General features: G+C 44.5%; 2 protein-coding genes across 6 annotated transcripts in view; one reads left to right on the forward strand and one right to left on the reverse strand.

The window, feature by feature from the left end:
• EIF2B1 (eukaryotic translation initiation factor 2B subunit alpha) overlaps positions 1-348 on the reverse strand; it is a 14,026-nt gene extending 13,678 nt beyond the window's left edge. The window contains exon 1 of the mRNA XM_032243699.1: positions 124-348. Within this exon, the coding sequence (XP_032099590.1) occupies positions 124-136 (13 nt within the window). The 5' untranslated portion in view covers positions 137-348. The remainder of the gene's footprint in view (positions 1-123) is intronic.
• The window catches only part of GTF2H3 (general transcription factor IIH subunit 3), a 29,769-nt gene continuing 13,846 nt past the window's right edge, over positions 317-16,239 (forward strand). The window contains exons 1-3 of one of the 5 annotated variants that reach the window (XM_032243661.1): positions 317-454; positions 5,904-5,983; positions 14,482-14,588. In XM_032243661.1, the coding sequence (XP_032099552.1) occupies positions 442-454; positions 5,904-5,983; positions 14,482-14,588 (200 nt within the window). In that variant the 5' untranslated portion in view covers positions 317-441. Of the gene's footprint in view, positions 455-593; positions 699-5,903; positions 5,984-11,310; positions 11,331-14,481; positions 14,589-16,239 lie in introns of those variants that run through there. The other 4 variants (XM_032243682.1, XM_032243690.1, XM_032243667.1 and 1 more) reach the window with 4 other exon arrangements.

The raw sequence follows: 16,239 nt of genomic DNA on the forward strand, positions 1-16,239 counted from the left end.
AGGAAACACATCCAGAGGAGCAGCCTGAAATTCGAAAGAAATCTCTCCGGGAGCTCAGCCTGGGTGCGAGAGGTTGGGGGGGACCCCTGAACGGCTCTGCAGCGCTGTCCTGTCCTGATTTACCCATTTTGTCCATGGTGTTCTTCTGCTGCGGAGCCCCAGAAGACACTAGACGCCCGCGCAGTCTTGAACGGGTCAGCCTGCCGCGCCGCCTGCGAGCCAGTCTGACAGCGCGCGGCACACCTCCGCACCCCACTTCCGGCGCACTTCTGTACCTTACTTCCGGCGCACCTCTGTATTCCACTTCCGGTGCTTAGCTGGCTGGGCCGGGTTAAAACACCCGGCGAGTCACTCCGCGGCGCCAGACGTTGGGCTGCGCAGGATCTGAGACGCTCGCCTGACTGATCACCGCTTGCTCTGCGCTGAGGTGCTGGGGCAGCCATGGGGTCAGATGGTGAGCACCTTGCAGGGCAGGACTACGACCCCGGGGCTCGGCGGGCTCTGTTCGGCTACCACCCGCCAAATGGAGTGTGTCTTTTGGGCTGGGTGGAACCCGTTTGGTGTTTAGAGGAGTAGCCAAGGCATTCATTCATTCAGTAAATATTTTTGGATCGCCTCCTGTGTGCAGGCGTTATTTTTTTGTATTGGAGCAGAGATCGTGACAGACAGGGGTCCTCGTGGAGGTTACAGTCTAGTAGGTGAGACAAACGAAAATAATTTCAGCCGGGCGCGGTGGATTAGGCCTGTAATCCCAACACTTTGGGAGGCCGAGGCAGGAGAATCACTTGAACCAGAGAGTTCAAGACCAGCCTGGGCAACACAGCCAGATTCCGTCTCTAGTAATAATAATAATAATAATAATAAGCCGGGTGTGGTGGCGCGGGCCGCCTGTGCCACCAGCTACTGGGGAGGCTGAGGCGGTAGAATCACTTGAGCCTAGGATTTCAAGGCTTCAGTGAGCTATGATCGCACCACGGTACCCAGTCTGGGCGACAGGGCACGACCTCGTCAATAAAAAAATTTAAAAAGGCCAGGTGTGGTGGCTCGCGCCTGTAATCCCAGCATTTTGGGAGGCCGAGGCGTGCGGATCACGAGATCAAGAGATCAAGACCATCCTGGCCAACATGGTGAAACCCCATCTCTACTAAAAGTACAAAAAATTAGCCGGGCGTGGTGGTGCATGCCAGTAGTCCCAGCTACTCGGGAGGCTGAGGCGGACTTGCTTGAAACCGGAAAACGGAAGTTGCAGTGAGCCGGGATCGCGCCATTGCACTCCAGCCTGGGTAACAAAAGCGAAACTCCGTCTCAAAAAAAAAAAAAAAAAAAAATTGTTTTTCAAAGGATGACCAGCTATGAAAGTGATGTAATAGTATGGTCCTAGTTATAATAGTACATTGTGAGTAGGATCAAGGAGGAGCTGTTTTAGATAGTGGTCTGGGAAAAGAGCAGGATATTGAAATCGGCTTGAATGATTCTGTGAAGTTCTGGGGGAAGTGCGCTTTAAGTGCATAGGTCCTGTGGTAGATTGAGCCACCAAGTTAGACTGAGAAGAGAGAAATGAAGAGCTTGTGGGTAGAGGATGGTGGAGAGACTCATTCGTGCATTAAACTACCACATGTAGAGCTTCCTTAAAGAAAAAGAAGGCTAGAGGGATAAGATCAGAGAATCAGTCAGTTTCAGTCATACAGGGCCTTACTGGCCCTGATAGACTTTATTTTTAGGTGCCACACAAAGACATTGTAGAGTTTGAAGCCAAGAAGTATTATGATCTGATTTGCAATTTAAAAGATCACTTTGGCTGTTGTGTGGAAATTGGACTGTGGGGAGCAAGAATAGAGATAGGGGAATCCTTTCAGGAACTGTAATAGGCTGGGTGTGGTGCCTCACACCTGTAATCCCAGCACTTTGGGAGGCCGAGGTGGGTGGACCGCGAGGTCAGGAGTTCGAGACCAGCCTGACCAACATGGTGAAACCCTGTCTTTACTAAAAATACAAAAAATAGCTGGGCATAGTGAAATGCGTCTGTAATCCCAGCTACTTGGGAGGTTGAGGCAGGAGAATCGCTTGAATCTAGGAGGTGGAGGTGAGTGATCTCTGCAGTGAGCCAAGATCACGCCATTGTACTCCAGCCTGGGCAATAGAGTGAGACTCCATCTCAAAAAAAAAAAAAAAAAAAGGAACTGTAATAATTGCCCATCCTCTCTTAATTGATGTGAAACCACACCACAACCCTGTGAGGGAGGCAGGCCTGGCATCGTCCCTGTCTGCAAATAAGGTAGTGAACTAAAGAAGGAAATTCACAGGGACATTGCATGTGTATAGATGCACACTTTTCTTTACAGGCAACACTTTTTCTGTCTAGCAGACACAGCTATATTAAGTGCTTCTGTCCTAGGCACTTCATTGTGTGATTTACACATTTTTTTGTTTTGCTTTTCTATTAAAAAAAAATAGAGATGAGGACTCACTATGTTGCCAGGCTGGTCTCCAACTCCTGGGCTGAAGTGATCCTCCTGCCTCGACCTCCCAAAGTGTTGGGATTATAGGTGTGAGCCACTGCGCCAGTCCTGATTTACATACGTTATTTTATCCTAAGATTAACAAAATCCATTGTGTTTTAAGAAGTCCAAAGTCTAAGTGGGCAGGACTGGGAAGAGAGATCAGAAACACAACTAACTAAAGTGAAATAGAAAGTGCTGAGTGTCATTAGAAGAGGGTCAGTTAGAGCTGGTGCTGGTCAGAGGTGGGCAGTGGAGCAGGGAAGAGCCACAGTCTTTAGAATCAAGCAGACCTGTCTTTAGAACAGGGCTTTGGCCTTGTCGCTTGCTAGGAGACCATATGTGACTTAGGAAAAGTTACTTTCATTTGCAAAATGGGAATACCATATATCATATTCCAGCTAATCTAAGATAATATTGATTATGAGATGTGCCCTTATTTAATTCACCACTAAGAAAGAAACTGCCACTACTCTTAATGATAAGGACGCCATTCAGATGTCAACAACTATTAAATGTAAAAAACAAGGAGTAGGGGTCATCTTATAATTGATGGCAGTAAAATGTCCCTTGCTGGATGGTTGTCAGGATGGAATGGGATTTGGGGATTGCAGATTCCAGTGCCTGGTGCAGAGGAGGCTGGCATTCCTGCTCCTCTGAGATAGGGGAGCCATGACCTGCTGGAAGAAAGAGTTTACATTAGTTTGGGGCCTTGAAGAGTAATTGGGATTTGAATATGCAGAAATCAAAGATGGGGTGGAGATTCTCCTAATGTAGGAGACAGGACTGCAGGAAGGAAGATATGGAGGCAGGAAAGGCATTACTGCTCTTTGCTGTTAAATGAGCATCCTGGAGCCGGGACGGTGGCTCACGCCTGTAATCCCAACACTTCAGGAGGCCGAGGTGGGAGGATCGCTTGAGCCCAGCAGTTTAAGAGCAGCCTAGGCAACAAAGTGAGACCTATCTCTACAGAAAATTTAAAGATTAGCCAGGTGTGGTGGTGCACGCCTGTGGTCTCAGCTATGCGGGAGACTGAGACAGGAGGATAGATTGAGCCCAGGAGGTCGAGGCTGGAGTGAGCTATATTCATGCCACTGCACTCAAACCTGGGTGACAGAGTGAGACCTTGTCTCAAAAAATTGTTTAAAAATACGTAAATAAATGAGCATCCCGGGCTTTTCATAACAGTGTGTATTTAACAGGTTTGTATGTCAGTCTGTCACCTCAATTAGAGTATAGTCTCTTTGAGGGCTTGGACTCAGTATCCCCAAGACCTAACACTGGTAGTGTAAAAGTTTGTTGAAGGAGTAATGTGTTTGGGGTGGCGTGTGCATGTAGTCTTCACTTCTGGGGAGGCCGATGAGGGAGGATCACAAGCCCAGGATTTCAAGACCAGCCTAGGCAATTTATCGAGACCCCGTCTCTTAACAAAAATCAGAAAACAGAAATCCAAACGAACGATAAATGTGTTATGGTAGCCTGTTTAGTTTGGAGAATAGAATTCCTTTTCACAGTAAAATCTTTACATAGGAATTGCTTTCCCCTCTTTTTTTTTTTTTTTTTTTTGAGACAGAGTTTCGCTGTTTGCCCAGACTGGAATGCAATGGCACGATCTCGGCTCACCGCAACCTCCGCCTCCTGGGTTCAAGCAATTCTCCTGCCTCAGCCTCCCGAGTAGCTGGGACTACAGGCACGCACCATCATGCCCAGCTAATTTTTGTATTTTTAGTAGAGACGAGGTTTCACCTTGTTGACCAGGATGGTCTCGATCTCTTGACCTCGTGATCCACCCGCCTCGGCCTCCCAAAGTGCTAGGATTATAGGCGTGAGCCACCGCGCCCGGCCTTCCCCTCTTTTTTTTGAAGATTAAAAAAAAAAAATGTCCTGCTCTGTCATCCAGGCTGGAGTGTAGTGGCACAATCTCAGCTCACTGCAACCTCTGCCTCCCAGGTTCAGTTGATTCTCCTGCCTCAGCCTCCTGAGTAGCTGGAATCACAGGCATGTACCACCATACCGGGCTAATTTTTTTTGTATTTTTAGTAGAGACAGGGTTTCGACATGTTAACCAGGCTGGTCTCAAACGCCTGACCTCAGGTGATCTGCCCACCTTAGCCTCCCAAAGTGCTGGGATTACAGGCATAAGCCACCATGCCCAGCCTGTTTTTTTACCTTTTAAAAAGTAACTTAATTATAATTGGCGTTGCTGCTACATGAATTTATGAGTATGGGCCATATTGACACCTAAGCAAACCTCCCTTTAATTTTTTGTGCCTGAAATTCTACCACTGGGATTCCTACTACTGGTTAACCAGTGCCTTCTGTTCTTGACCAGGCATTCAAAATGCAGTAGGTGGTGCTTTGTTTTGTTTTTCTGACCAGGTCTCATTCTGTCTCCCAGGCATTGGCAGGAACATGGCTCACTGTAGCCTCAACTTCCTGGTCTCAAGTGATCCTCCCACCTCAGCCTCCTGAATAGCTGGCACTACAGGCATGTGCCACCAAGCCCAGCTAATCCCCCCCCCACCAGGTGACAGTCTTCCTCTGTCATTCCAGCTCTTGGGAGGCTGGAATGCAGAGTATGATCTCAGCTCACTGTAACATCCGTCTCCCAGCTTCAAGCGATTTTCCTACCTCAGCCTCCCAAGTAGCTGGGATTACAGGCGTGTGCCACCACACCCAGCTAATTTTTTTTTTTTTTTTTTTTTGTATTTTTTGTAGAGACGGGGTTTTACTGTGTTGGCCAAGCTGATCTGGAACTCCTGACCTAAAGTGATTTCCCCACCTCGGCCTCTCAAAGTGCTGGGATTACAGGCATGATCCACTGTACCTGACCCTAATTTTTGTATTTTTAGTAGAGAAAGGGTTTTGCTATATTGCCCAGGCTGGTCTCGAACTTCTGTGCTCAAGCCATCCTCCTGTCTTGGCCTCCCAAAGTGCTGGGACTACAGGCCTGTGCCACCACGCCTCACCCTCATTCAGCAGATATGTATTGAGCAGCTGCAGTGTGCTAGGAATGAGGAGAAGCAGTGAAGAAAAGAGGCAAAAATTCCCGCCTGCACAGAGTTTACATTTAGTGCGTAAGAGATACAGTGGTTCAGGAAGTAGGCAAGAGCTTGCTAAGGACCTAGAGTGCTTTAAAACTTTCTACCTGTTTCCTTTCTCTTGCTGATTTTGTGCAAAGGGCGGGCATTCTCATTGCTCTTTTTTCAGGTTTAATCCTTATTTTAATAAAGTTTTCAAGCAGAAAAAAAACTTTAACTGGGTCTTCTGTTAATCTCATAATGTGATAAACATTTAAAGGCAGGCAGTGGTCCTCTTGATTTAATTTATGAATTGGGAATGTTAGCTTTGATTCATTTTTATAAAGCTAATATTTTAAATTTTATTTCTTGTTAATGTTTTCAGAAGATGAATTGAATCTTCTGGTTATTGTAGTTGATGCCAACCCAATTTGGTGGGGAAAGCAAGCATTAAAGGAATCTCAGGTAAGACTGCTCGAGGAGGCCTTTGGATAATTCTGGTTTAACTGAGCATATTGCTTTTTAAAAAGACAGCTTTATTAAAGTATAATTTACATACTATAATATTCAGCTACTGTTCAATTTAGTGATTTTTTTTAAGTCAATTTGCAAAGTTGTATAAGCAGCCCCACACTTCTGCTTTAGAATGTTTCTTTAACTGGATAACGCTCCCTCATGCCTGTTTGCAGTCAGTCGCTGCTTCTGTGTCCAAGCTGCAGGCAACTGCTCATCTGCCTTCTGTCTCTAAATTCTCTTTTCTGGACATTTCGTGTATTGATTCCATACAATATGTGGTCTTAAAAAATACTTTCTATTTTGAAATATTTTATTTTTAAATAATATAGACATAGGAAACCAGAAAAGGTACAGAGACCCATCACTCAAGTTCTTCCGGTGGTGACATCTTCCATAACTGTAGTACAGTATTGAAACCATCAGTGCAATCTACAGACCTAATCATATTGCAGGTTTTATATACGCTCACTGTGTGTGTGTGTGTGTGTGTGTTTGTGTGTGTGTGTGTCTATGTGTGTAGTTCTGTGCAGTTTTACCACATTCATCGATCTGGGTGTCCACCAGCTCCACCATCAGGATATGGAACTGTTGCTTTACTGCAAAGGAGCCCCTTCTGTAGTAGTTACAGAACCTTCCCAGTCCCCATCTCCAACCCCTGGTAAACACAAATATACGAATCGGGTCTCCATTTCTGTAATTTTATTTTGTCTATAGATCATACAGTAGGTAATCTTTGAGGATGACTGTTGTTTATCCAGCATAATGCCCTTGAGATCCATCCAAGTTGCTGCCGTAGCAATAATTTTTCCTTGTTTTGTCTTTTTTGAGACAGGAGTCTTGCTCTGTTGCCCAGGCTGGAGTGCAGTGGTGCCACCATAGCCCATTGCAGCCTGATTCCTGGGCTGAAGCAGTTCTCTGGCCTCAGCCTGCTGAGTAGCTGGTACTACAGGTGCACACCACCATGCCTGGCTAATTTTTGTGTTTTTAGAAGAAACAGGTTCTCACTATGTACCCAGGCTGGTCTTGATCTCTCGGCTTCAAGCAGTCCTCCTGAATAGTCCTGTAATCCCATCACTTTGGCCTCCCACAGTGTTGGGATTACACGCGTGAGCCACCATGCCAGCCCAATACATAATTTTTAAGCATAGTCACCCTATTGTGCTATCAAACATTCAATTTATATATATATTTGTATTTATATATATATTATATATATATATAAATATATTTTTTTTTTTTTTCTGAGACTGAGTCTTGCTCTGTTGCCTAGAGCTGGAGTGCAATGGCGCGTTCTCGGCTCACTGCAACTTCCGCCTCCTGGGTTCAAGCAATTGTCATGCCTCAGCCTCCCGAGTAGCTGAGATTATAGGCATGTGTTACCATGCCTGGCTCATTTTTGCTTTTTTTAGTAGAGATGGGGTTTCACCATGTTAGCCAGGCTGGTCTCCTAACTCCTGACCTTGTGATCCACCCGCCGTGGCCTCTCAAAGTGCTGGGATTACAGGCGTGAGCCACCGTGCCTGGCTGAATTTATTTCTTCTGTCTTACTGTACGTTTGTACCTGTAACCTACTTGTCTTTATCCTCTCCTGTTCCCTCCCCACTCATCCTTTCTAGTCTCTGTTATCTATCTTTCCAATTTCTACCCCATGTAATCACATTTTTTTTAGCTCCCACTTATAAGTGAGAACATGAGGTATTTGTCTCTTTTTTTTTCTTTTTCAGACGGAGTTTCACTCTTGTTACCCAGGCTGGAGTGCAATGGCGCGATCTCGGCTCACCGCAACCTCCGCCTCCTGGGTTCAGGCAATTCTCCTGCCTCAGCCTCCTGAGTAGCTGGGATTACAGGCACGCGCCACCATGCCCAGCTAATTTTTTGCATTTTTAGTAGAGATGGGGTTTCACCATGTTGACCAGGATGGTCTCGATCTCTTGACCTCATGATCCACCCGCCTCGGCCTCCCAAAGTTCTGGGATTACAGGCGTGAGCCACCGTGCCCGGCCTATTTTTTTATTTTTATTTTTTATTTTATTGACAAGGTGTTTGTCACCTGGGCTGGAGTACAGTGGCGTGATCATGTCTCACTGCAGCCTCAATCTCCTGTTCTCAAGAAATCCTCCTGCCTCAGCCTTCTGACTTGGGAAGATAGGCATGTACCACCATGCCCAGCATTTGTCATATTTTGAGTTAATTTTTGTTTGTTTGTTTGTTTTGTTTTTTTAGATGGAGTCTTGCTCTGTCGCCCAGGCTGGAGTGCAGTGGTGTAGTCTCGGCTCACTGCACCTCTGCCTCCCAGTTTCAAATGATTCTCATGCCTTAGCCTCCCTAGTACTTGGGACTATAGGCACACGCCACCACGCCCAGCTAATTGTTTGTATTTTTAGTAGAGATGGGGGTTTTTGCCATGTTGGCCAGGCTCATCTTGAACTCCCGGCGTCATCTGATCTGCCCGCCTTGGCCTCCTAAAGTGGTGGGATTAGAGGAGTGAGCCACTGTACCTGGCTGATTCTTCATGATTGTTCATAATCTGGTCCCACTCTCTACCACACTTTCTTTGCCTGTCCTCACTCCCAAGCAACTCCTGATCTCTTTCTGTTACTATAGATTAGTTTGCATTTTCTAGATTTTTTTTTATGTAAACGGAATCAAACAGTATATAGTGGGGAGGTGTTTTGGCCTGTTTTTGTTTTTTTGGGGGGACAGAGTCTTGCTCTGTCACCCAGGCAGGAGTGCAGTGGCATGATCTTGGCTCACTGCAGCCTCCACCTCCAGGGTTCAAGTGATTCTTCTGTCTTAGCCTCCCAAGCAGCTGGAATTATAGGTGTGTGCCACCACACCTGGCTAATTTTTGTATTTTTAGTAGAGATGGGGTTTTGCCATGTTAGCTAGGCTGGTCTCAAACTCCTGACCTCAAGTGATCTGCCCACCTTGGCCTCCCATAGTGCTGGGATTACAGGTGTGAGCCACTGCTCCCAGCCAACTGAGCATAATTATTTTGAGATTTTTTAATGTTATATGTATCCATAGTTCATTTATTCTTATTGCTAGTATTCCATTATATAGATATCCCACAATTTGTTTATCTCTTCTCTTGTTCATGGATATTTAGGTTGGTTCGAATTTTTGTCTATTACAGATAAAGGTGCTATGAACATTTGTATACCAGTCTTCTTATTTATTTATTTTTATTTATGTATCTATGTTTTGAGATGGAGTTTTGCTCTTGTTGCTCAGGCTGGAGTGCAATGACACGATCTCGGCTCACTGCAACCTCTGCCTCTCGGTTCAAGCGATTCTCCTACCTCAGCCTCCTGAGTAGCTGTGATTACAGGCACATGCCACCACGCCCAGCTAATTTTTTTGTATTTTTAGTGGAGATGCGGTTTCATCATGTTGGCCAGGCTAGTCTCGAACTCCTGACCTCAGGTGATCCACCTGCCTCAGCCTCCCAAAGTGTAGGGATTATAGGCATGAGCCACCGCGCCCAGTCATATACCAGTCTTTTCATAGACATATATTTTTGTTTTTCTTGGGTGCCTATTTGGCAGTAGAATGGTGGGTCATACAGGTAGATGTGTAACTTTTTTAGAAACTTCCAGGCCAGGCATGGTGGCTCACACCTGTAATCCCAGCACTTCGGGAGGCTGAGATGGGCGGATCACGAGGTCAGGAGTTGGAGACCAGCCTGGCCAATATGGTGATACCCCATCTCTACGAAAAATACAAAAAAATTAGCCAGGTGTGGTGGCACGTGCCTATAGTCCTAGCTACTCGGGAGGCAGAGGTTGTAGTGAGCTGAGATCATACCACTGCACTCTAGCCTGGGTGATGAAGTGAGACCCTATCTCAAAAGAAGAAAGGCATGTTTTATAGCCTAGCATAGGGGCTGACAAACTAGGGCCCGTGGGCCGGATCCGGCCTCTTGTCTGTTCTTTTTATGACGGGTGAGCTGTCTTCCACTTTTCAATCGTTTAAAATAAATTCAGAAGAACAATATTTTTGTGACTTGAAAATTATATGAAATTCAAATTTCTGGAATTATAAATAAGCCTCACTCATAAATGTGTGTGTTTTCTGTTGCAGCTTTGCATTACAACAGCAGAGTTGAGTAGCAATAAAGATCGCAGGGCTCAGAAAGCCTAAAATATTTACTATCTGACCCTTCACAAAACTAGTTTCCTGACGTCTGGCCAATTCTGTGTTCTGTTCTGGAGAATGTTGCCTGTCTACTTGAAAAGAATATGCGTTCTCTGTTTCTAGTGAAGTGTTCTATAAATGTCTGTTAGTTCAGGTTGGTTGATAGTGTTCCTATAGTCCCAGCTACTTGGGGGGCTGAGGTGGGAGGATCACTGGAGCCCAGGAGGTTGAGTCTTCAGTGAGCCATGACCGTGCCACTGCCCACCAACCTGGGAGACAGAGCAAGACCCTGTCTCAAAAAAAAAAAAAAATTATCAAGAATATTGAAATGAGGTATTGTTGAATTGTGTATTTCTTTGTTTGTTTGTTTGTTTAGTTTTTTGAGATGGAGTCTTGCTCTCTCACCCAGGCTGAAGTGTTGTGATCTCTGCTCACTGTAACCTCTGCTTCAGTTCTCCTGCTTCAGTCTCTCGTGTAGCTGGGGCTATATGCGCATACCACCACACCTGGCTAATTTTTCTATTTGTAGTAGAGACTGAGTTTTACCATATTGGCCAGACTGGTCTCGAACTCCTGACCTCAAGTGATCTGCCCACCTCGGCCTCCCAAAGTGCTGGGATTACAGGCCTGAGCCATGCATCTGGTCAGTTTTTCCCTGTTTTTGTTTTTGTTTTTTGTTTTTTAAATTGAGACTGAGTCTCGTTCTGTCACCCAGGCTGGAGTACAGTGGCACCATCTCGGCTCACTGCCATCTCAGCCTCCTGGTTCAAGCAATTCTCCTGCCTCAGCCTCCCGAGTAGCTGGGCTCACAGGCATGTGCCACCATACTCGGCTAATTTTTGTATTTTTAGTAGAGACAGGGTTTTGCCACATTGTCCAGGCTGGTCTCTAATTCCTGACCTCAAGTGATTTGCCTGCCTTGGCTTCTCTAACTGCTGGGATTATAGGCATGAGCTGCTGTGTCCAGCCTTCAGTTATTTTCTTACTGGTTGCTGTATTCATTCAGTAGGGCTGCCAAAACAAAGTACCACAGATTTGGTGGTTTAAAACAATAGAACTAGGCCGGGCGCGGTGGCTCAAGCCTGTAATCCCAGTACTTTGGGAGGCCGAGACGGGTGGATCACAAGGTCAAGAGATCGAGACCATCCTGGTCAACATGGTGAAACCCCATCTCTACTAAAAATACAAAAAATTAGCTGGGCATGGTGATGCATGCCTGTAATCCCAGCTACTCAGGAGGCTGAGGCAGGAGAATTGCCTGAACCCAGGAGGCGGAGGTTGCGGTGAGCCGAGATCGCGCCATTGCACTCCAGCCTGGGTAACATGAGTGAAACTCTGTCTCAAAAAAATAAAAAATAAAAAATAAAAAATAAAACAATAGAACTGTGTTGTCTCTGTGGTGGAAGCTAGAAGTGGAGGTGCTTCCTCTGAAACCTTTACGGGAGGATCTTCCCTGCCTCTTCTGGCTTCTGGTGGTTGCTGCAGTCCCTGGCATTCCTTGGCTTGAAGATACCTCACTCCGGTCTCCGACTGTGTCGTCACATGGCTGTCTCCTCCCTGTGTATCTCCATGTTCTCCTCTAAGAACATCAGTGTCCTTGGATTAGCGTGCTTCCTACCCCAGTATGACTTCTTCTCACTTGATTTTATTTGCAGTGATTCTGTTTCCAAATAACATCATGTCTCAGGTACCAGAAGTTAGGACTTGAACATATCTTTTGCGGGGGCATAATTCAACCCACAACAGTGGGTCTAGGGATTACAGTATGTATCTTACCATTGTCTACTTTAGATTAATACTCTTTTAATTCCCGTAAAATGTAGAGGCTTTGCTCTGATATAGATCCATTTCCACCCCTTCCCCGTGTTCTTATTGTCATAGATATTACACCTGTGTGTGTTACAAACCTCATAACTGCAGTGTTTATAGTTGTTACTTACATAGTTGCTTATGCCAATTATAAGCATTGTTTCTCTTGTTAACAAAAAACAAAAATATCACACAGTATTCATGTTAGAACTATACTCATTTTTCAGTTGAAACCATATTCATTTTTCAATTGGCTATGGATACAAGAATTCAGCAAAAATCAACATAGGCATTCTGTGAGAATCCATTGGCTGTATGGAATTTCCCCTAAAGGGTATTGTGCATTTCATAGCTATTTGTAAATTGTGTGCTACTTACTGTGCTACTGTTATATCAGTAACATCCATAAGTACTTGTGTACATGTCTGCGAGCTTTTGGGGAGCGACTAGTTAAACATCTTCCAGCACGTTGCTGCATGCTACTCTGTTACTCTCCAGAAAGCCTGAGTTTGCACTTACCATCGGTTATGAGAATTCCTTTTTTCTTGTACCAACGCAAGATTGTTCATTCTCCTTATTTCATCCTTTGTCAATATGAGGTGCAAAAAACAATGTAATTTCAATTTACTTTTAGTGTATTTCATGGCCATTTAGATTTCTCTTGGGACATCACCCAGTTTTTTCTTTTGATATTCATGGTGTGTGGTTTTTTTAAAATTAGTGATTTATGGACACTCTTTGTATTAAAAGATTAACCCATTACTTGTCATGTGTTATAACTATTTTTTTTCCCAGTTTGTAACTTGTCTTCTTTCACTTTTATTTATATTGTCACTTTTTGCCAAAGTTGTTTTTCTAGTAGGGTGAAATTTACCAGTGTTTTTTTTTTTGAGATGGAGTCTTACTCTGTCACCCAGGCTGCAGTGCAGTGGCATGATCTCAGCTCACTGCAGCCTTTACCTCCCGGGCTCAAGCAGTCCTCCTGCCTGAGCATCCCGAGTAGCTGGGACTACAGGCACGTGCCACCACACCCTACTAATTTTTGTATTTTAAGTAGAGACGGGGTTTTGCCATGTTAGCCAGGCTGGTCTCCAACTCTTGACCTCAGGTGACCTGCCTGCCTTGGCCTCCCAAAGTGTTGGGATTACAGGCGTGAGCCACCATGCCCGGCCACCAGTGTTTTGTCTTCTACCTGAAGTATTTCTTTAAGAGAAACAGGCCTTATTCCAGGGTTATGAAAATAACTACTTATGAAGACCGTGCCTTAAAGATAATTTCTTTGTTACTAGAGAAGTTTCTCTGAACATACAGAGCACCAAAAAAAAAAATACTGACATATTTCTTAATATTAGTTCTTGTGGGAAGGTGAGCTCAATGAAAGAAGGGATGTCCTTTATTTGTTTTTTCAAACTTTAAAAGTTTTTAATTCATTTACCCGCTAAGTAATACTGAGCAACCACTATATTGTTCACTAAGTATATGCCAGACATATAGTAGTGGCTCAGTATACTTAGTGAACAAACGAATTAAAAGCTTACAAATCTTCAGTTTTATCAGTATGTATTAATTATCTACTCCACATATAGTAATAGTTTGCTGGAAATTTTATCACAGATGTGTGACATGTTTGTTATTCCTTAAATGTTACGCTGCAAATATTTGTGGAATATTGTGCTGATGTAGAAATGATTTCATATAAGTAAAATTAGAAAACTATAGTTTTCAAGTGTTTTTCTTTGTGGCTTTGGAGCTCCTGAGCAAATTTTTTTTTTTTTTTTGAGACGGAGTTTCGCTCTCGTTACCCAGGCTGGAGTGCAGTGGCACGATCTCGGCTCACCGCAGCCTCCGCCTCCTGGGTTCAGGCAATTCTCCTGCCTCAGCCTCCTGAGTAGCTGGGATTACAGGCATGCACCACCATGCCCAGCTAATTTTTGTATTTTTAGTAGAGACGGGGTTTCACCATGTTGACCAGGATGGTCTCGATCTCTTGACCTCGTGATCCACCCGCCTCGGCCTCCCAAAGTGCTGGGATTACAGGCGTGAGCCACCGCGTCCAGCCCCTGAGCAAATTTTTAACAGTGAATACTTGTCTAAAATTTAAATGAAGTCTTTTTTTTTTTTTTTTTTTTAAATACCAGGTCTTGCTCTGGTGCCCTAGCTGTAGTACAGTACTACAGTCTTGGCTCATTGCAGCCTGGATCTCCAGGGCTGAAGCAATCCTCCTACCTCAGCCTCCAGAGCAGCTGAGACTACAGGTGCACACCACCATGCCGAGCTAGTTTTGTTTATTTTTTATAGAGCTAAGGTTTCATTATGTTGCCCAGGATGGTCTCCAACTCCTGGACTCTAGCAATCCTCCCACCTTGGCCTTCCAGAGTGCTGGATTACAGGCTTGAGCCACTGCACCCAGCCTAAACGAAATCTTAATTATGTCAAGACCTGACATAGTTATTTGGATAGCTAATTTGTTTTTCTAATATCTTTTTTTTTTTTTTTAACAGTTTACTTTATCCAAATGCATGGATGCTGTGATGGTACTGGGAAATTCTCATTTATTCATGAATCGTTCCAACAAACTTGCTGTGATAGCAAGTCACATTCAAGAAAGGTATGACCATTGTGATTGCTTTTCCTCTTCAGTGCTTAACATTTATGAGCTTTTTGTGCCAGTTGACATGTATTGTTCCTACTCTCCTGCAAAAGAAAATGTCTTCTGTACCAGTGAATAGCCACAGCACCAAGAGCCGGTACATGTACATTGCGATATCCATGAATTTTGCAAGCCTCATTATTGGTAGATAGTATGTAGTATGACCCATGTAATTTGCACAGATTTTTTTTTTTTTTTTTTTTTTTTTTTTATACAGTTTTGCTCTTTCCCCAGGCTGGAGTGCAATGGTGCAGTCTTGGCCCACTGCAACCTCTGCCTCCCGGGTTCAAGCAGTTCTGCCTCAGCCTTTCAAGTAGCTGGGATTACAGGCATGTGCCACCACACCCAGCTAATTTTTTGTGTTTTTAGTAGAGACAGGGTTTCACCATGTTGACCAGGATGGTCTCGATCTCCTGACCTCGTGATCTCCCTGCCTCAGCCTCCCAAAGTGCTGGGATTACAGGCATGAGCTATTGCGCCCGGCCTGCACAGATTGAACTATATTATTTAGGCAAAGAGAGAGAGAGCTATCAAATTGGGCAGCTACTTTCCCTCACCTGCCTTCTCATTTTGTGTCTGCCCCAGAGTGCAAGTAAAATGGGGATGTGATTCTGTTTCCCTTTGGTTCTGCATAGCTCTCAGGGTGTGACTGTTTCCCTGTTCTGTGAGTGGATCTGGTGCTTAGAAATAAGGATTTTTCTTATAACACTGGCTTCTAAACCCAAGCCAACTACTCCCATCTGGTGCTTGGCAGAAGAAACAGTGGTGGTTTCTAACACTGGTGTGACACAGGCTGTGTTAGACCCACTGCAAGATGGTGCGTAGCCTGCAGCTGATATGTAAATGTGGCCACAGATACAGCAAAAGTTTTATGAATAATTTGAACCGTACTTATTTCTCACATGATGCACTGACAGAAGAGTTAAATGTGCATGTAAGACACAGCTTTTCTATGTCTTTTTTGTTTTCTTTTTTTTTTTTTTTTTGAGACAGGGTCTTGCTTTGTCACCTAGACTGGAGTGCACTGGCACGGTCATGGGTCACTGCAGCCTCTGACCTTCTGGGCATAAGTGATCCTCTTGCCTCAGCCTCCCAAGTAGCTGGGACGACAGGTGTGCACCACCACACTCAGCTAATCTTTGTATTTTTTGTAGAGATGGGGGTCTCACTGTGTTGTCCAGGCTGGTCTTGCCCTCCTGGGCTCAGGCACTCCTTTCACGTCAGCCTCCCCAAGTGCTTGGATTACAGGGATATGCCACCACGCCCGGCTCTTCCGTGTCTTAATCACCACATGACAGTAGAAGTGACTTGCTTACCAACATATTTCCTATGGCTAGCTCTCAGGCATATAGCTAGCTTTCAGGTTTTCTTGGTTCTTAGGGCTGCCTGCTTCCTCTGGTGGGGTGAAAGAGCCCGTGGGCCACCAAACACATACTCTCATTTCCATCCTTACTACTTTTTTTTCTCAGAATTAGTTGAAAAGATGATGCTAGTTTGGTTAAAATACCAATAAAAACTATACCAGGCAAAGTTTTTTTTGTTTTTTGTTGTTTTTGAAATCAAAAATGTTCTCTACCTGATTATCTTTTTTTTTTTTTTTTTTTTTTTT

Source organism: Sapajus apella, unplaced genomic scaffold, assembly GCF_009761245.1.
Source record: "Sapajus apella isolate SASKATOON/1434 unplaced genomic scaffold, GSC_monkey_1.0 scaffold2, whole genome shotgun sequence".
In the NCBI taxonomy this organism is placed as follows: Eukaryota; Metazoa; Chordata; class Mammalia; order Primates; family Cebidae; genus Sapajus; species Sapajus apella.